Source organism: Herpailurus yagouaroundi, unplaced genomic scaffold (assembly GCF_014898765.1).
Source record: "Herpailurus yagouaroundi ecotype Mexico unplaced genomic scaffold, PumYag 77, whole genome shotgun sequence".
In the NCBI taxonomy this organism is placed as follows: Eukaryota; Metazoa; Chordata; class Mammalia; order Carnivora; family Felidae; genus Herpailurus; species Herpailurus yagouaroundi.
In genome coordinates, this window is record NW_024412388.1 from 44,265,861 (window position 1) to 44,285,742 (window position 19,882).

General features: G+C 53.5%; 1 protein-coding gene across 6 annotated transcripts in view; it reads left to right on the forward strand.

The window, feature by feature from the left end:
- ACOT11 (acyl-CoA thioesterase 11) overlaps positions 1-19,882 on the forward strand; it is a 64,442-nt gene that overhangs the window by 12,563 nt on the left and 31,997 nt on the right. Inside the window, exon 1 of one of the 6 annotated variants that reach the window (XM_040470355.1) lies at positions 2,582-2,871. The exons of 3 other annotated variants lie outside the window; for them this stretch is intronic. Coding sequence is in view for 2 of the 3 variants with exons in the window: in XM_040470351.1 (XP_040326285.1) it covers positions 8,771-8,803 (33 nt within the window). In the remaining variant the exon portion in view is untranslated. Of the gene's footprint in view, positions 1-2,581; positions 2,872-8,636; positions 8,804-19,882 lie in introns of those variants that run through there. 2 more of the 6 variants (XM_040470351.1, XM_040470352.1) reach the window with 2 other exon arrangements.

Here is a 19,882-nt window from a genome sequence, read left to right on the forward strand (position 1 = left end):
TTGAATAGACATTTTACCAAGGAAGATACCCAGATCAGTAAGTCAGTATACAAAAAGATGCTTAACAACATTAACGGACAGGAAAATATAAATGGAGCCCACCATGATGAAGCACTGTGAATCCACGGAAATGATTAAGGTTAAACTCGCTGACCAAGTGCTGTGAGCATGAGGAGGAGTTGGGACTCTCGCATGCCACTCGTGGGAATGTGGAATGATACCACCATTGTGGAAAAACGTTGGCAGCTTAAAAAATGTTAAACGTACACCCATCATATGACTTGACCACGCCTAGGTATTCCACTCCTAGGTATTTACCTAAGAGAAATGACAGCATATGTCCACACATGGATTTGAATATGAATGCTCATACTAGCTTTATTTGTATAACAGCCAGCAAATAGAAACAATCCAAAGTCTGTCAATAAGTGAATGAATAACCAAATTGCGCTATAACCATAAAATGGCATTCTACTCAGCAATAAAAAGGGACAAATTATTGGCGTGTGCAACATACATATGAATTGCAAAATAATTATGCTGAGTGAATGAGGCCAGACAAAAAAAGAATGCATACTGTATGATTCCATTTATATAGCCTTCTAGAAATGCAGCCTAATCAAGAGTGACAGAGGCAGATTATTGTTTGCCTGGGATGTGGGGGAGGGGGCAGTGTGGGGCAGAAGGGAGGGATTACAAAGGGCTATAGGAAGTTTTGGTGGTGACAATATGTTCATTACCTCTGTTGTGATGCTTTTGTGGATATATATGTGTGTATATATATATATATATATATATATATATATATATGTATGTATACATAATATGTATGTCAAAACTTGTCAAATTATACCCTTTAAATATGTGCAGTTTATTGTATGTAATGATATCTCAATCAAGCTATAAGGCAAAAAGAAATAAATTCAAGTAGACCCATAAAGAGAAATAGTATGTAGCAATGAAAATTATGGACAGATATTTACGATAATTGTTGAGAGAGAAAAAAAGCAGATTACAAAACAATATGTCCAATATGGTCACTTTTAAATTTTTATTATTTTTATTTATTTAAAAAATTTTTAAAATGTTTGTTTATATTTGAGAGAGAGAGAGAGAGACAGTGCTTAAGCAGGGGAGGGGCAGAGAGAGACAGAGACAGAATCTGAAGCAGGATCCAGGCTCTGAGCTGTCAGCACAGAGCCTGATGCAGGGCTTGAACCCACAAACCATGAGATCATGACCTGAGCTGAAGTCGGATGCTCAACCGACTGAGCCACCCAGGTGCCCCTGGTCACTTTTTTTTTTTTAGATAACCTGAATATCTATGGCATTCACCATTTGATTATAAAGAGTGTCACATTAAAATCAAACCATGGTTTATGCCAGCCCAGATCCATCCTGCCAGTGTGGGAATTCTCCTTCCCTGTAAAGTCCCCTGTCCTTTATGTTTCTGGGTGTCCCCACATGTGTCTCAGTGCACTCAAAAAGCGATCTCAGATGTTATTTGCTGTTGCTGACACCAGCCGAGCTGAGTTTCCTGCATTAATGTTGCTAGCGGAGCCAGAGATAGGCCCATGTCACTTGTCCGTGTGACCATGTCGCACATGCCAAGCCCCATGCGTGGGTTGCCCAGCAATCCAGCCATGCGACTCTTGCACCCTTAGGGGGCTCTGAGAACATGGCCAAAGCAAAGTAATTGAGAAAATGCCCCATCTTGTGTCATGGTCAGAGGTCCCCACAGGAGAGTTGCGTGGGCCCCAGGGGTGGCAGGATGATACCTCTCTTTGTTGCACACTGTTCTTTTCTCCAGGGAGGGGCAGGGACGGGAGGAGTTCAAGTACCAGCCTCTGTGAGGTGTCCGCCATGATTGACTCTCCACCCCTCCCATCCTGGTGTGGAAGCCACTTCCATTGCCAGACTCCTCCTCCCAAGATCTGGTGTCTTTCAGGAAGCACCACCATCCTCTGTCAGGTCCTGATGAGCGTGTATCGCAAACGTGAAAACCGATGGAGACTTTTCCAGGCAGCAACTTATGCCCATGGCCATATCATATATTTCATGTCACATCATATTACACTCTATAACATAACATATGCAGATGCACTGGGAGAGGGGGGAGGGGGGTCTCCACCTCCCTGGTTGGCAGGTCCACATTTTTCAGCTCTAGTCTGGTTGGAAGCACATGCCTTAAAATACTATGATTCTCTCTGAGCGGAGCGATCATGGATGGCATTCATTTTCTTTGTTCTTTTCTGAACTGTCCATTTAGATTTTTTTCTATCAATACTCATTAGGGCAAAACAGTGTGTCTGGCTCAGAGAAGCTGGGTCCCAGCACCCAGCTCAGTGTTTGGCACATAGTAGGTGCTCAGTAAAGGTGTGACCGAACAGCAGGTATTACGTTTCTGGACTCTGAGGGGCTGACTTAGCAAGAACAGGCAGCGGCTTTTGCGCCCTGGCGCCTGTCCTGCTCCACGTGGACACTGCCAGGTCCGGCGCCCACGTTTCCGCTTCTGCCCGGCGCCCCGGGACTGACGCCTGGCGGGGCGGGGTGTCTGGCGCCGGCTCAGTGCCCTGGCCCTCTGCGATCGCTGCTGCCGCTGCAGCCCGGGGCCGCCCCACCCGTACCGGGGAGGGGAGGGGACCAGAGTCGTCGGGAACTCGCCCAGGCGCCCCCGCCCGCCGGTCTTTTACCCGCTGCTTCCTGTGCCTCCCGCAGCCTCTCCTAGCCTCCCCCATCAGGCTCCGCTTTGGGACCTCGCATGCCCGGTTCTGAGCCTCTCCCCGCGGAGCTGCTTCCCCCGAAGTTCCCAGCAGGCTCCCCCCGCCTCCGCCCTGCAAGCAGTTGGGTCTAGAGGGTCCCACCACTTGGGTAAGACCCCGCCGCGCCCCTCCCCTGCCTCCTGCCTGGGAAAGACTGCACTCCCTAGGATCCCCCTGCTGCTGGCTGCTCCTCAGCCCCAGCACACTCTCTAGGCAGATCTGCCTCTACCCCAGGACTGGGCTCCAGACAAGCCTTTTGGTGCCTGATACACTCTTGCTTGGGCAGGCTGAGGCATGAAGAAGCGTCCTGGGATTTGAGCTGAGCTGGGCGGGCCTCTCACCAGGATGGGGGAGGCTGGCCCTGGGAAGGGCCTGTGGACTCACACTCCAGAGGGTGCAGCCGATGCTGACTCACTTAGATCTGGGGTGGGTGGGGGAGCCCTAGCCCTTGTTGTGAGTAACCTCTGCACAAGGGTCCAGTGTGAGGCTGGCTGGGCCCAGGAGTTCGTTCTGGCCCCAGCAGATGGAGGTGCTGAGAGTGGGGCAGGAAGGGCATGTTTGAGCCCACTGGTCAGGATGGAGTTTAGGATTGGCTGGACAGGTTCAGGACTCTGTTCGTGCATCCCTAATCTGGCCTCCATGGCTTGTTGGCAACCCCCCTCCCCGCCCCCCTCCCGCCCATCTCTACTACCTGTGTCTTCTCTCCTCTGCACTGTTGACTGGCTTCCCACTGCTTTCTTTGCCTAGTTTCTCCACAGAGGGCTGTAGTTCTGAAGGGCCCTGGCCTTGGAGGAATGTTGATGTCACCTCTACTTCCTGTATCACCGCCTCCTTGCTTTGTTCCTTCCTCCTGTCCCCCTTCTGTTTATCTCAAAACTTCCTTTATTCTGCCATGACAAGCCGAAGGGGCCCCCAGAAGGAACTGGAGTCTTTAGACTGGAGAATAGGAGAGAATGACATTCCTGCACGCATCCATTCTTTCATTCATTCATTCATTCATTCATTCATTCATTCATTTGATCATTCATGTACACGTGTGTTTATTCCCATTCATTCACTCACACATTCCCTTGTTCTTTCACATTCAATTATTCCTTCATTCTTGGGACACTTATACTGAGCATCTACTATGTTCGAGGCCCTGAGTGTTTGGTGGGGGCAGGATACTCTGATGAATCAACTCCATCCCTGATGTCAGCCATTCAAGGTCAAGAAGGAGAAATTAGCACAAATCAGCCCAACTTAAGAGAAAAAGCAGTATGAGAGATAAAGCGCTGTGAAGTGTGTGCGTGTGTGTTTGTGTGTGTGGAGAGGGGACTGAGAAGGAGGATGGAATTTTCACTTAGGAGGAGCTCAGAAGATTTCCTGGAGGTGGTGCCATCTGAGCCAGGCTTGATGGGGCCCAGGGTTGGGATGTAGAGCTATCAGAGGGCATCAGGGAACAGCAGGAACAAAGGAAACCCCAGGTGTGTGAGGGGACAGTTGGGAGCTCTTTTCATGGCTTGAGACTATTAGAAGAAATAAGTCTGGATGGGGAGGCCAGGGCCCGGTAGAGGACAGGACATGTGCTCCCATCTCTCTTCCCTCTGTCAGGCCAGGAGGGCAGCCGCGGTCTGGGTGACCCAGAGCCACGATCATGGGGAACTAGCAAGATCCTTGTGGCTATTAGAGTTCTTTGATTGTTCAGCAGTCTTAGACGGAGTGAGCCCTTCAATCTTGGATGTAGGTAAGTGGAGCCTGGGGTAGTAGATGTGTGTTTGGAGCAGGAGAGAGCTCTAGGTTCTAGCCCATGGAGGGGTTCAGCTAGGGCAGTTCTGAAAGTGGGAGTTGGAGTGGATGATGTCAGAGGTCCCCAGAGAGTCTGTGGTCCTATCTGGAAAGGCAGAAGAGGGAATTCCTGGGAGTTTGTTTATGTATTCATTCATTCATTCCCTCCTTTGACCCTATACCACTTCCTGACTGACTTCCTCCCTCCCCCCTTCCTTCCTTCCTTCCTTCCTTCCTCCCTCCCTCCCTCCCTCCCTCCCTCCCTCCTTCCCTCCTTCCTTCCTTCTTCCTTCCTTCCTTCCTTCCTTCCTTCCTTCCTTCCTTCCTTCCTTCCTTCCTTCCTATCAGTACTAAACTCTTGTTCTGGACAGACCCTGTGCTGAGGACTCAGGTGACTCAGATCAACTCCCTGTCCATGTGAGTTCCCAGTCTCATGGGAGAGACAGATCCGTGCCAGAAAGTGACAACCCAGTAACACTGTGGTATATAAATGGAGGTGACTCCACTGTGTTTTGTCACCGAGTGGGGTGGTACAGCTGAAGAATTAATGCAGACATTTGTCTTCTAGCCAGGAAGGCCCCATCTGTGGGGCCAGATGAAGGATGTCACGTGGGAAAAGAAGTGTTTGTGGCGGAAAATACTCAGGGTTCCTGGGGCTTGAAAAGCAGGCTTTCCCTAGACACGGGAGTCCCCAGAGGCACACTTAAGGACCATGCCTTTGGGCCATGGGCACCGCAAGCTCATTCCACACCAGAAATGAGCCTGCAAGATTTGAGAACCTCTAGAGAAGTTCTTGGTCAGCATAAGCTGTAGGCGGTTGTGTGGAGTGGTGGTTACACTTGTGGGCTCTAGACTTAGATCAGAGTTCAGATCCTTAGGCTACTCTTATCAAGTGCATGCCTTGGGACAAATGACGCTTTGCCTCCGGTTTTCCTCTGTAGGAGAATGATAATCATAGTACCTTCCTCCTAGGATGAGTCCTGAAGGTGGTAACCTCTATGACGTGCTTGCCCAGGGTGTGTGAGGAGAGCTATGACGATGGCAGTGATGATAAGAGTGATGTACAGTCAAGAGCTGTCCCACAATCTCTGGGTCTCATCCACCCCAGCTGGAAAATGGGAGGGCTGGCCCAGCTCACTGGCTCTCAAAGTATGGTCCCTGGACCAGTAGCATCAGTATCACTTGGGATCTTATTAGAAATGCAAATTCGGGGCGGCTGGGTGGCTCAGTTGGTCAAGCATCTGACTTCGGCTCAGGTCATGATCTCACCGTTCGTGAGTTCGAGCCCTGTGCCAGGCTCTGTGCTGACAGCGTGGAGCCTGGACCCTCTTCCGGTTCTGTGTCTCCCTCTCTCTGCCCCTCCCCTGCTTGTTCTCTCTCTCTCTCTCTCTCTCTCTCAAAAATAAACATTAAGCACAATAATAAAATAAAGAAATGCAAATTCTTGGGCTCTCCTGGAGCTTTACAGGAGATGTGGCCCAGCAATCTGAATTTTATTTAAAAAAATTTTTTTAATGTTTATTTTAGAGAGAGAGAGTGTGCACTAGCGAATGAGCAGGGGAGGGGCAGAGAGACATGGAGACCCAGAATCCGAAGCAGGCTCCAGGCTCTGAGCTGTCAGCACAGAGCCCGACGTGGGGCTCGAACTCACTGACCCTGAGATCACGACCTGAGCCCAAGTTGGACGCTTAACCAACTGAGCCACCCGGGTGCTCCGCAGTCGGAATTTTAAAAAGCCCTTCACATGATTCTGCTGCAGGCTGAAGTTTGGGGACCACCGACCTCACTATCACTTAAGACCTCTTCTGTATCCACTTTTCCAGGACTGTGATTCATCTAGGCACGTGGCATGTTTCCTATGTTTAGGGCCCTGGTCTGGGGGCTGATGGGAGAGGGCACAGAGATGAGTAAGATATGGTGTCAGCCCTGAGGGGGCTCCCGAGTGAGTTGGGAAGGGGAGGCAGATCCCTATGGAAATATTCATTGAAGTAACGGACCCGACAGAACTGCCAGAGAGACACGAGTCAGTTCCATAATAAGGAGCAGAGAGGAGAGAGACCTTTCTCTTTCTCTGCAGAGAGCTCTGGTTCTCTGTTGCTTGTTCCTGACAGTATACTGATGCAACCTTGCTGGAGTGCCTCTCATAAGTCTTACTGAAGTCTCTTGTATTTTGTGCCTTGCTGTGGGGTGGGGTGGTCAGGGGTCAGGGGTGGTGATTCTAGACAACTTCTCACACAGACTTTGGGTAGCTCACTTTTCATCCCTGGCTTCATTGTATCCCTCTGTAAGGTGGGGGGACCAGACTGAGTCCAGTGAGTCTGGGACATTATGCACTGCTGGGGAGGGGGCAGGCTGGGGATCAGAACCTCTCCGGGTTTCCATTCCCTCATCTGCACAGCGGGGCCCTGAATTGCCCTGGCCGCCTGCCTGGATCCAGTGAGATGAGCTTTCCCTTCTCTGGGCTGTTTTTCTTACCAGTCGAGGGAGGTCTCATGATTCCTATCCTGTTCACTTCATGTGGCTTTTAGCATGTGGAACATGTTCTTCATTCTCAGAGCTTCTTGAAGCCCCAGCCCTGTTGCCTGGCATTCAAGGTCCTCCTCGACAGATTCCCAGCTTTTTTTTTTTTTTTTTTTTTCTCCTGCAAGATGAGAATCCTTACTGTCTATTACTGCATCCTGTTCTGTTCCTGTTAGGCCTTCTATCTCATCCCTCTTCTCAGCCTATCCAAACCCATTCAGTCTTCAGGCCAGAGAGCACCACCTCCTCCAGGAAGCCTCCTAGATTGCCCCAGCCCTCCGTGCCCTCCTTGGACCATCTTGCTGTCTTTTAAGGTGTGACTTTAATTTCTCACTTGGTGACACTGGACTGCTGGGTCTGTTATTTCAGGGGAAGCCTTGAGCTCACAGGGGTGGACATTAAAGCCCTTGACTCCTAGAGCAGGGAGGCCCAGAGACAGGAGGGAACTTGTTGGCAGTCACACGGCACATTAGTGAGAGAACCAGGCCCAGAACCCAGGTGTCTTAGGCCCGGGGGCGGGGGCGGGGGGGCGGTGGAGATATCACTAGGTGTGTGGGGAATGAGCTAGAGGCAGTGAAGGGCAGAGGCCTCAGATCCGGCTGACCTGCGTTCCAACGTGGCTTTGTACTCAATAGCCGTGCCACCTGGGGCGTGTCACCTACCCTCCCCAAGGGACCTTCCGGTGGGGTTGGAATGAGGACCGGCACCAGGCCTGGCGCACAGTCGGTGCTTGGTTATTGTGAGGTGCTCATTATTACTCCCGATCCATCCGTCCATCCCAGCTCCTCTGCCTGGCTCTCGCGTACCTTCTTCTCTTAACCACCGAGGACTTTATTTTATGGCCCCGTCGTGAAAAGTCCAATGTCAGCGTCAAGGCCTCCTCGTTAAGCCTCTTGCAGAAGTGAGAGGGAGAAGGGAAAATCTGGGTGGTCTGTAAGTTGGCAGTGGCTACGGAGGGCCCCGGGGCGGGTGCCCAGGGGGGCTGAAGCCTGTGAAGCTAATGAGGTGAGATTTAGCAGATGCCACTTTAAGAAAAGTCACATTGCTCATTGTAAGGAAACGAGGGGGTGTGCCCTGTCCCTGGCCAGTAGCTGCACTGGGCTGCACTTGGGGGCAGCACTCCCAAGGGTGAAGAGTCCTAGCAGGTGGGGCTGGTGTCTCTCTGGGAGGCTGCTGGCAGTTCCCTGGCCTCCTGCCACCTTCCAGCCTGACCCTTGTGGACAGATGGAAACCTGGTGACCATTTGGCCAGGCTAACTGGCTGGGGACGGGAAGGTGGGAACTCCGGCCCCCTAGGAAGGACCCTGGAGCAGAGAGACCCCCTGAGAAGGATGTCAGGGGCTGGAAGTGGGCCGGAAGCGAGCAAGTCTGGCTGTGGCTGGAAGCGAAGTGCAAGTCCGGCTAGGTGCCCAGTGGGCGGGCACAGGGCCCCCTGACATGGCTGGGGCCCAGTTGGCAGCCTGTCTCCTTCCTCTCCACCAGGCGGGCACAGGAGCCTTGGGAGGGGGTGCTCTGGGAGGAGGGGGGGAGAGGGCAGTGTGAGGACGGGCAGGACTCAATGATAACAGCTGGGCTCAGGAGGGGCGGGAGCTCCGGAGGAGGAGCAGGAGGAGAGGCCGACAGGCTTCATTTGGAGCCAGAGCCTGGCTGTTGCTCAGGTTACCAGTGTCTCTCTCAGAGGGTGCGACCAACGGTGTGACCAGCTGGTGGGGTCTCGCCGCAATGATCCAGAATGTCGGAAATCACCTGCGAAGGGTATGGAGGGCGGTGGGCTGGGGGCTGATTGGAGGCAAAGGAGAGGGGCCTGGAGGTTGCGGGGGTGGGGGTGGTCCCGAGAGAAGATCGAAGTTTCCAGTTTAAGTCAGAAGTTCTATGGCTTCTCTCTCATTTTCCACGGACCACTTTCCAGCTCTCTTTGAAGGAGGAATGGCAGAACTCCTGGGCTGGTTTATTAGAAGCAACAATCCCCAAACCAGCCCCAGGGGCCGTTAGCTCCCCCGAGGGCTGGCTGTGTCTGCGCTGGACGCTGTCTGCGTCTGGAATTCTATTCTGGGGGTGTGGGTTTCTCCCAGCGGAGTCCTGTGCGTGTGTCTGCTGCACATCTGAGCTCCGTGGCTGTGTGTCGCGCTGGAGTTCAGGGCTCGAAGGCCTTGACTCTGAGACATGTTACAGGGCTGGGGAGGGGGTGTGTGAGTGGGCGAGGGTGTGGCAGGACCAAGCCCGGGATTCTCAGGGACAATAACCTCTTTCAGAGAGCAAGCTTAGGACCAGGCGTGGGCTGTTGGAAAGGCGTTCTGCAAGGTGTCCTGGCAAGACCACGTTTCCCTGGAATGTCTTAACGAGGACTTTGGAGCTGAGATTAGATACTGAGGCATGGGACAGACCCAAGTGTTCATCATCACCGCCTGGCGGGATCCTTTGATCTGGTGAAATGACTGGCAGGGGTTGTGCTGAGCATAGAGTGGGTATCCTCTGAGGATGTTTTCAGGAATGCCTTTTGTGAAAGGGGCAGGGGTGAATACATCTCTTACTTATCCCCTCCCTCCGTCTGCATGACGGCCGCTCACCTCAGACCTCGGCACCCTCACCCCCCAGGACGCCTTCTCCCTGCTTCCCCGGTTCCACAGCCGGCCCCTCCCACCGCCCTCCCCTGGAGGGATGCTTCTAACAGGGACACGTGATTATTCCCCACCTGCTCCGCCGGCTGCCTTCAGTACAACGTTCACATTCCTTACCTGCTACCAAAGGCTCTTGGTACTCTGCTTCTGCTGCCTCTCCCCCCTCATCCTTCCTTCCCCACCCCTGTGCATTCAGCGTGGTGGCCATACTGAACTGCTTGCCACTGCCTCAGTTGACCACGTCTGTTCTCCTCTCTGTGCTGTGGTCCATACTGTGCTTTGTGCTCGGGTGGCCCCCAGCTTCTTTCTGCCCCCTGGAAGATTCCTTCTGGGCCCTCAGATCTCAGCTTAGATGCTGTCTCCTCTAGAAAGCCTTCCTAGATTTCTCAGGGCACAGGGAGCCTTTGTGTTAGTGCCCATCTCTCCCACCAGCCAGTGAGTTCCATGAGGCTGCTCTTGGTGTGCCCGGCGGAGGGCTGAGCGCGGTCAGGGTCTCAGACAATGCCTAATGAATGAATGGGCACAGGCAGCTTCTCAGTGAGGCCAAGGGTGGGATCTGAGAAGCAAGGTCCCATCTCCTGAGCACGGGGCAGAGAGCGTTTTCCAGGCGAGGCTATGTCTTGGGCGCTGCATGACTTTTTTCCCATTGATCCCCATCAGTAACTGGGGAGAAGGCAGTGGAGAAGGGATGTATCATCATCACCGTTTTACAGAGATAACAGTATCATAGTAGCAAATCTGTACATAGTGCTGGCCACACCTGGGCACGATACCAAATGCTTTGTATATATTAATTCATTCCGTTTCCTGCGAGGTAGGTACAGGTATCATCCCCATATCCCAGATGAGGAAACTGAGGCTCAGAGGGGTTGAGGACTTGCCCAGGCTCAGGATCACACTGGCAGGAGGTGGCAGAGCTGGGATTTGAACTCAGGCAATCTGGCTCCAGAATCTGAGCTCTTAGGGAGCCCGAGGCTCAGCCCAGCAAAAGCCCAGAGTGAGATTCCAGCCCACACATTCCGAGTCTGAGCCCAGGCAGCCTTTTGCTTCCCCAATACTCTCCTGCCCGCTCTCCTGAGCCAGGGAGTGGAGGTAAGTATGGGGGTGGAATTGGGCTCATGAGGTGGCATGGGGGACCTCGTGCCGGCTGAGCACACTCAAGCCTTGATTGCCACCTATGGACCATCTCCTGCATGCAGATCTGTTTTTTCCTGAATTCTCTTAGTTCCCTGGGAAATATAGGACAGTTTGGGATGATTTTCTGGGTTGTTACCAAAGCTGTTTTTTTTTTTTTTTTAATTTTTTTTCAACGTTTATTTATTTTTGGGACAGAGAGAGACAGAGCATGAACGGGCGAGGGGCAGAGAGAGAGGGAGACACAGAATCGGAAACAGGCTCCAGGCTCTGAGCCGTCAGCCCAGAGCCCGACGCGGGGCTCGAACTCACGGACCGCGAGATCGTGACCTGGCTGAAGTCAGACGCTTAACCGACTGCGCCCCCCAGGCGCCCCCCAAAGCTGTTTTTAATGAAAAGCAAGCAAATCAAAAAACCCACTGGGGACAAAGAAAGCCAGGTTGACTGGGAACAGAAGGGAGGCCTCAGATAACCCGTAAGCTTTGCCTCACAGGCTTTGGGGGCCCTTGTCAGTATCCTGTGACACTACAGACACGGGCGTTTTGGAGTTAGGTGGTTCTGGCTCTTACCTGCCACTGGGTACCCAGCGAGCTCTCGAAACGTGTGGATGAATGAATGAATGAGGCGGTGAGCCTGCTGCCCAGCTTGGGGAGCAGGGTGTGAGGGAGGAACGCTGCTTGCCTGTCGGGTGGTGCCGGGAAGGTCCTCCTGTCCTGTCTCAGTCCTTGCCTCTCTGAGTGGAGACCCTCTCCTTCCCCATCCGAGGTGTCAGACTGTACTGGGGACTGAGTCCCGCGCTCCTGGTCTGGCAGGGATCCGCTGGAGCCCTAGTGGGAAACTGGGAACCTCTGCTCAGCCTGCGTTCTAGCCTGGTCAAGGTCACCTCCCGGGAACTTTATTTACTCTGGGGAAGGTGATGGGGCTGTTTATCCCAGCTCCCCTGAGGAGCCCTGCACCCTGGTAGTGTTGCCAACAGGGTGGTGGCAGATCAGAAAGAGCCACGGGTATCTGCGCACATGCTTGTGTGTCCACCAACCTACACGCTGCTCCCAAGCCCTGGCAGTGATCCCACTGCTTTACCTTGAACCTGAGGACAGCTGGAGGTTCTCTTCCCCAGCCCAGCCAGCCCCCCAGGCTCACTGAGGGTCTAGTTCAGGGTATGAGGAGGTTTTAGGCACAATGCTTGGCCACCCCTGGATTAGAATCCTTTCTTCACCCCATGGCTCCCCATCTCTGGTTGTTCTCTGAGGTTCCCAGCCTTGACATCCTGGGGTTCAGGGCTTTGGTGAAGGGCTTGTGTACCATCTTGAGGTTGGTCCTGACAGTGAAAGGCAGGGGCCTGTCTGCCTGGAGGACCCCGCTGTGTGGTGAAGAGGGGAGACCCGCAGGAATAAAATGACATGACTATCGTATGGTATGAGGGCAGAAGCTACTGAACGGATGAGTGACTATGAAAGCTCAGAAGGGCGCTGTTGTGCCCGGAAGGCTTCCTGGAAGAAGAGGCAAGACTCAGACACTTAGTCTGAGCCTGTCCAGGAGCCCCACGCGAGCCCTGGTCTCAGCCACGGACAGACACCCTTAGCGGTCGGAGTCTGGAGGGCTCTTCTTCATCCTTCAACACCCAGCTCAGCCATTGTTTCCCCTTCCAGTCTGCATCCTGCCTGCTCCCAGAATTAACGGCGTCTCCTCAGGATACTGTGCTGATTGCAGTTGTTGCCTCCACAGGGATTAGCACGTGGCAGGTACTGAGTACTCTGTGATGAACCCAGGCTGCTGTGTGGAGACACAGTGAGAAAGTGTCGAGTCGTCTGCCTGGGGTTACGTGGCTCTTAAGTGGCACTGCTGAGATTAAGCCCAGATTGTTGGAGAACTGGGAGCTGGGCAAGAATAACGAGAGAGGTTCAGGGGAGGGCTCTCTGAGCTGGCGACAACGAGGCAGAAACCTAGCAGTTGAGATGACGGCCGGGGGAAGAGCTGGAAGAGCATTCCGGGCAGAGGGAACAGCATTCAGTTAGTTGCAGGCTCCGTGGTGTGAGGGGGCTCAGCGCATCTGAGCTACCGAGTGGAGGCCGGTGTGGCTTGGACAGGAGTGAGCATGGAAGGGACTGAGGTAAGGGTGTGATGTGCTGCAGGCTGGGGGTCCGGCCCTTATAGGCAGGGTTTGGGGTTTGGAGTGCTGGCAGTCGTATCGTCCTGCCCGCTAGCCTGTGTGGTCCTTGGGGACGTGCTGGTCCCAGACTTAGTGCCAAGGTACATAGTCCCTGCACACTGTGCTCAGAGAAGCTCAGAGACCTAGGGAAACACATCATCATGGCTCCTCTCTGTCTGGCCAGCGCCATAAAGGTCCTAGCCACCTTCCCATCCACACCCTGACCGCCCACAATAGGAAGGTGGCGATAGGCCCGGCACGCTGGCACAGACAAGGCGCGGAGAAGGGAGATGCTGTACCTGGGCTCGTACGGCTGGCGCGAGACTTGGCATCCCTACCTGCCAGGCCGAGACACCCCTCTTCAGCCCCTCTCCTGGCCAGGGCGACATCTGGAAACTCTGTGCGTCCAGAAAGTGGCCTCACTGTCACACTCAGACCCACCCCATCACAGCCGAGCTTCGCGCACTGGCAAATGCAGATTTGGGGCTGATCACCTGCCCCCACCTCACACACACCAGGGTTTGGGGACCTGTGTCTGGTCCAGGCCGGGCCAAGTATCACCAGCATGTCTGGACAGCTGCTCACAAGTCTGGAGAGCTCACTTTAGGGACACTGATTGTCTTCACCCTGTAGGCCTTCACTTCCTCATCTGTGAACCAGGTCTGTTCCTGTCGATCTTGCTAGATCGTTGGCAAGATTAAAGAGTTGGGAGGAGTGCGGAGCTTGGCACACAACTGGCCGTGGTAAACGTTGGTCCTTCTCTTTTCATCTCCACTGGACTTCAGTTCCCTTAGTTCAAAGCCAGGGTCAGTTGGCTGGATGAGGTGGTACAAACTAACTCATTGTTGGGTACCTGCCACGTGTCAGACACAGTTAGCTCTGCTGGGCTAGTGGTGTTCGTCTGGTGTGACATATAAGAAGACCAAGGCTCTAGCCCTGAGCCACTCGGAGCTAGTTAGAGAATTCAAAGTCTTGTCTGAGCCCAAGTTACAGCTGGGCAGGGGCCCGGGTGCCATGGCTGTTCTCCTTGTCCTGGGCCGACCTGGCCGAGCGGAGAAACTGACACCTCTGCCTCGTGCCTGCCCTGTCCTGTGTCTCCAGGGACAGATGGTGCTGTCGGCTGGGTGCTCTGCCAGCTCCCCTGGCCGCAGACCTGCGAGCTCCTGCCATTCTCCAGGAGCAGGCTCCTTGTGTGCGGGAGGTGGCATCAGGGCAGTGATGGAAAGGACCAGAGCCTTGGCACTTTGGGGACACTGGGATGAGTCAGACTGGACCTGTCCTTAGGTGCCCGCAGGCCGATGGGGAGACAGAGGGAGGGACACACCACTGATGACAGCAGAGCGTGGCCAGGCTGTGACAGAGGGAAGCCCAGAGGTGGCCCTTTACCAGCCGAGGGGGGCAGGGCAGGCTCCCTGGGGGAAGTGATGGGTTAGCATGGCCTTGGGGGCCTTTTCAGGTCAGGAAGCCCGGTCCAAGCAGAGGCATCCGTGCGTGAGATGTGGGAAAGAACTTGTTCCATTAGCAATGGTGAGAGAATTTGGCAGTGAGCCCTTGAGGAGTCCCTCTCTGGCCCCCTTGCCCATGTGATACGTATATCCTGCCTGGGGGCTCCTTCAGTAATAATAATTTGCCCTCAGCACATCAGACATTAATTAATTAATGTCAGTAGACATGAAGCATGAAGCATCTCTTCTGGAGAGGTGGCTTTGGTGGTAAAAAAAAGCAAAAGCCCAGCTCCAGCACCGAGGGCAGAGTGCCCTTAGGCAAGTCCTTCAGACAGCCTGGGTCTCGGTTTCCTTTCTTATACAAGAGGGATAATCGTCCCTCACAGAGTTTTGGCAAGGGTTACACGGTGGTATGGATACAAAGCCATTGTATAATGTATATAAAGGCCTAGAACATGGCAGGTACTCAAAAAATTATCGTTGGGGAGGGTGGGGGAGAAGGGGAGATGTTGGTCAAAAGGTCCACACTTAGTTATAGGAAGAGTAAGTTCTGGAGACCTCGGGCAGCGGCACGGGGACTACCGTTAACCATGTATCACAGACTTGAAATCTGCTGAGAGAGTAAATCTCAAGCGTCCTTATCCGCAAGGGTGACTGTGAGGTGACATGTGTTAGCTTGATTGTGGTCGTCGTTTCACGGTGTGTACGTGTATCACAGCATCACGTTGTGGGATCTAAATATATACAATTTGTATTTGTCCATCACTGGGACACCAGGGAGCCATGGGACCTGGCCCCGAGTTCAAGGAGTCTCTTATCTTCTCCTGGGTGCACCCACTTCATAGACTGGGAAGCGCCGTGCATGCCTTGTCCTGTCTGGCTGTTAAGAAGCCCGGCGGGTCGGCCGCTGGCCGCAGCAGCTTCTCTGCTGTGGCCCCGAGAGGCCCATCCCTCCGGATGGGCTGCGCGCTGCCCGGGGTGGGGGTGGGGGGAGCGGTGGTGACGCTGAACCCCGGGCCTCTCCACTCCTTTTGGTGACCTCTAGAACAGGCTGCGATCTGCCCCCGGGGTGTGGCCCTGCCAGGTGTGGCCCATTCCCAAGCCCAGGAAGTAGTCAGAGGTCAGGAAGGGAGCGGCCCTTAGGCCTTCCTAAAGCAGCCTCAGGCTTCCAGCACTCTCCAGGGCTGAGCTGAACCAGGTGGGTCTCCATTTCCGTTTGGTCCCTTAGGGAGGGTATGGAGAGACCCAGCTCCTGTCCTTCTCTGGGGATACTACCCGCTGTGAACTGTGGGTGGGTGGGGGCGGGGACAGATAAGTGGTCTGGAGTCCCAAGACTCTGGCTGGTTCTGGGCTAGAGGCTAGCGGCTACTTCTTTCTTAGCGTTCATTTCCACGTCTGTAACTTGGGACTGTGGGGTGGTCGTGGTCCCGGTCACTTGAGGCTGCTTTGTGCCAAGCAGGTTAGCACCATGCTGGCCTTGACACAGAGGAGCCGAGTTTTAAGATTGAGGCTTTGGGGGCGGTGGGGGACATGGGGGAGGGGGGCTGGAGAGAGGAAGGGGCCCAAAGACTAAGTGAGTTTGGGGCAAAGAAAGGGGCAAGCCCAGCATTGCTCCCAGCACCCCCACTCCGCACCCCAGGGCCTCCTGGGACTCTGAGTTTACCTGATCCCCACCCATCTTGCTTAAGACTAAGAGAAGGTGTGTTTCATTGTGCAAACTGATTCTCAGCAAGGCAAACAGGAGGCCGAGAGGGACTTCTGAGCCCGCTACGCCCTCTGGATGGGCCACTGTGAGGGTGATGATGGTGGTTGGGGTGCTGAGGTCCCTACAGCTCAGGGAGACGGACTGGTCAGAGACCACCCCACCTTCAGCTCTTTCTCATATCACCCAAAAGGCAAACCATGGAATATCTCCAAAGTGCCAGGCTTTGTCTCGGAAGTCCCACGGGCTGTGTGACGTAATCTGCCTCCAGGGCTGGCCATGCCCCCTGCGGCACCCCTGCTGGGCTCTGGAGTCACAAGAACCCAAGCCCCTCTCCCCTCTGCCTTTAAAAATTTTTTAAATGAAATGAAATTACGTTTATTTAAGATATTAACGTTTGGTGTCTTAAATGTTTGTTTATTTATTTTGAGAGAGAGAAAGAGAGCGAGCGGGGAGGGGCAGAGAGCGAAAGAGAGAATCCCAAGCAGGCTCTGTACTGTCAATGCCAATGTGGGGCTCGAACCCACAAACAGTGAGATCATGACCTAAGCTGAAACCAAGAGTCAGATGCTCAACCGGCTGAGCCACCCAGGTGCCCCTATTTTTTTATTTTATTGACAGCCCGCCAGTGGGAGGGAGGGGCAGAGAGAGAGAAAGAGAGAATCTTAAGCAGGCTCCACACTCAGTGCAGACAGAGTCTGATTCAGGGCTCCATCTCATGACCCTGGGATTATGACCTGAGCTGAAATCAAGAGTTGCTCGGTCGGTTAAGCATCTGACTCTTGGTTTCGGCTCAGGTTGTGATCTCAGGGTTCATGAGTTTGAGCCCTGAGTTGGGCTCTGAGCTGGCAGCGTGAGCCTACTCGGGATTATCCCTCTCTCTCTCTCTCTCTCTCTCTCTCTCTCTCTCTGCCCTTCCCCTGCTTGTTCTCTCTCTCTCTCTCAAAATAAATAAATAAACTTAAAAAAAAAAATTGGATGCTCAACCGACCAAGCCACCCAGGTGCCCCTCACCTCTGCCTTAAAAAAAATTTTTTTTTAATGTTTACTTATTTGAGAGAGAGTGAGAGAGAGAGAGAGAGAGAGAGAGAGAGAGAGAGAGCGAGCAGGGAGGGGCAGATAGAGACTTGCATGTTCTACCCACAGAGCCAGCCAGGTTCCTCTCCCCTCTGCCTTTTACTGGCCATGTGTCCTTGGGTGGATCTTTCCATATTCCCCGAGTTTCCTTTTCCTCAACTATGAATGAGGACTCCTGCTTCAGAGCGGAGTGGAGATTCAAGGACCCACAAGGACTAGGCCTGGCACACAGTAGGGACACAATAGATGGCAGCCATAGATTTCTAAAATGGGATCTTCCAGCTCCTGAGAGGGCAATTCTTGGACAGCCTGTCTGTTAGCAGCTCATTGGCTCAGAGAAATCCCTCTCCTCCTGGCTGTGTCCCATCAGCATCCAGATGAGACCCCGGTACCTCCTAGCCTCTAAGCCAAACAAGATCCCTCCCCTCTACCCATGTCCCTCCCCTTCCAACTACTTTCTGGTTTCTTTGCTCCCCTGTCCTAGAAAAACCTCTGCAAGAGTTTTCTGTGGTCCCTGCTTCCACTTCTCTACCTCTCATCCTGTCCCTAGTCCGTGACTCCTGTCCTCGCCCTCCCTCTGCCCCTTTATAGCTTCTCTGCTTACCTGCTGGGACAGCTCAGCACCCCGCACCAAGAGGCACCCCCCTGGAGACCCACTCTCTCCCGGTGTCTTTGCAGCTCACCCAGGGTCCCTGTGGTCCCCTCTGCACGCTGCTCCCTCCCACCGACTTCTAAATAGCTCTGTCTTGCTCTCTCCTTGGATGATGTCTGTCCTACTTACTGTGGCTGTGTGGCAAACTACCCCCACACCTAGTGGCTTCAAACAAGACCCGTTTTATTGCATCTTGAGATTTTGTGGGTCAGGAATTTGGGCAGGGCTTGGCTGGGTGTTGGTGGAGGTTACTTGGTGGTATTCAGCTGGTGGATGGGCTGGCCTTGGGAATCCAAGATGGCAGCACTGGTATCTGGTCCCGGGGGAGGAATGGCCAGAGGACTGGGCCTCGCTGAGACTGGCCACCCTGCCGTTCCTCTGGCAACCAGGCTTGTCCCTGTTCTTCCTTGGGATCTTGCACCCTCTGTTCCCCTGCTTGGAACGCTGTGCCTCCAGAGCCTTGCATGATCGCTCCGGCTCGTCATTCATTCGGATCTGGGCCACGAAGCCTCCCTGAGTACCTAGCTCAAATTAGATCTCCTCGTCCACCCCTTTCTGTCTTCATCTCATCCATTGTTTCTTTTAGTACCTTTTAGTCTCGAAAATGATCGTGTTCCTTTGCTTGTTTATCGTCTGTCCGTTAGAGAACATGTTTAATGTTGTATTCCCAGCATCTTGAAGGGATGAATGGGAGTTTTAAAAAAGATTGATGTTGATCCGCAGCCAGAATTGGCCTCTTTCTAACCTTGTGCACCCCTGTTTGGTCTGTGTGTGTGTGTGTGTGTGTGTGTGTGTGTGTGTTTAGATTTTATTTTTTAAGTAATCTCTATACCCAATGTGGGGCTCAAACTCATGACTCCAAGATCAAGAGTCACATGCTGTACCAGCTGAGCCAGCTGGGTGTCCCTGGTCTTAGTTTTGTATTTTACTGAGACCCTCCTGTCTTCTGACCTGGCCAGCCCTCAGATTTGTAGCCTGAAGCCCGTCACCAGGCCACATGTAATACAGCCTCCTTGCTGTCCCTCTCCTGCCTGGTTGTCCTCCCGTGCCACCCCTCCCCTGGACTCCCCCTCCCAGGGCTGGGTCTCACCCCGCTGGAGGCTGCCTCCTTCCTGTCACAGAATCCCCTGCCCTAAACACACCCCCACCTTCCACCGTCACCACAGCAGAGGCCTTCAGCAGCAATTGTCACTGTTGTAGACGGATGAAATCGTGAGGACACGGCCATCAAGCTAGAGCCACCCCAGCAGCCACCTAACTTAAAGAGCGACAGAAAAACTTAAATGCAGGCAGATACCACGAATCTCGTTCATTTCATCCGCTTGGTTTTATGTTTATATGTTACAGCCTTTTAGGTGGCCATCTGTGACTGGGTTTGTCTTCATTACAGCCATTTGGTCAAATGTTGAACGGACCAGACAAATGTGACACTCCATTGGCGATACCTCCAGGTTTAATTTAACACATTTCCACATTTTTATTGAGCACTTACAATGTTCTGGGTCTGTGCAAACGCAAAATGCACAGAATGTGTCTATTTCTGTGGCTCAAAGTAAATGGCTTAAGGTTATCCAGGGAGACTGAGGAGGGGCCAGGGTTCTAACATAGCTTCTGTCCACTGGACCTTGCTCCGGCCCTCCCGCTAACCCCTTGTTTGTTTCCTTCTCTGTGTCCTGCTCATTGTTTCCTCAACAAACCTTTCTCGAATTCCTCTGAGACAGTGTAGGGCATGTGGGGACAGGTATGAGAAGGCCATCTTGCAGCTGGAGAACTTGGGGCTGAGGGAAGGTTCTGGAGTGTGGTGAGTGCCTGGAGAGAACCATTGGTGCACCTGTTCAGCACAGCAGCCTCTGCCAGAGTCCAGGCCCAGCTCTGGGTCTCTACCCCTTCGGCCTGGCGACTCAGGGCCTTAGAAGCAGCCCCTCGAGGTTGGTGTTCCTTTGCTAGGCCTGTTCTGAGGCCTGGTTCACGCCTTGCCGGTGTAAGGAACGCGTCCATAGATAACGTCAGCCTCTCACTCAGGCCACTCTGCTTAGGGATGGTTTCTTGAACACTTC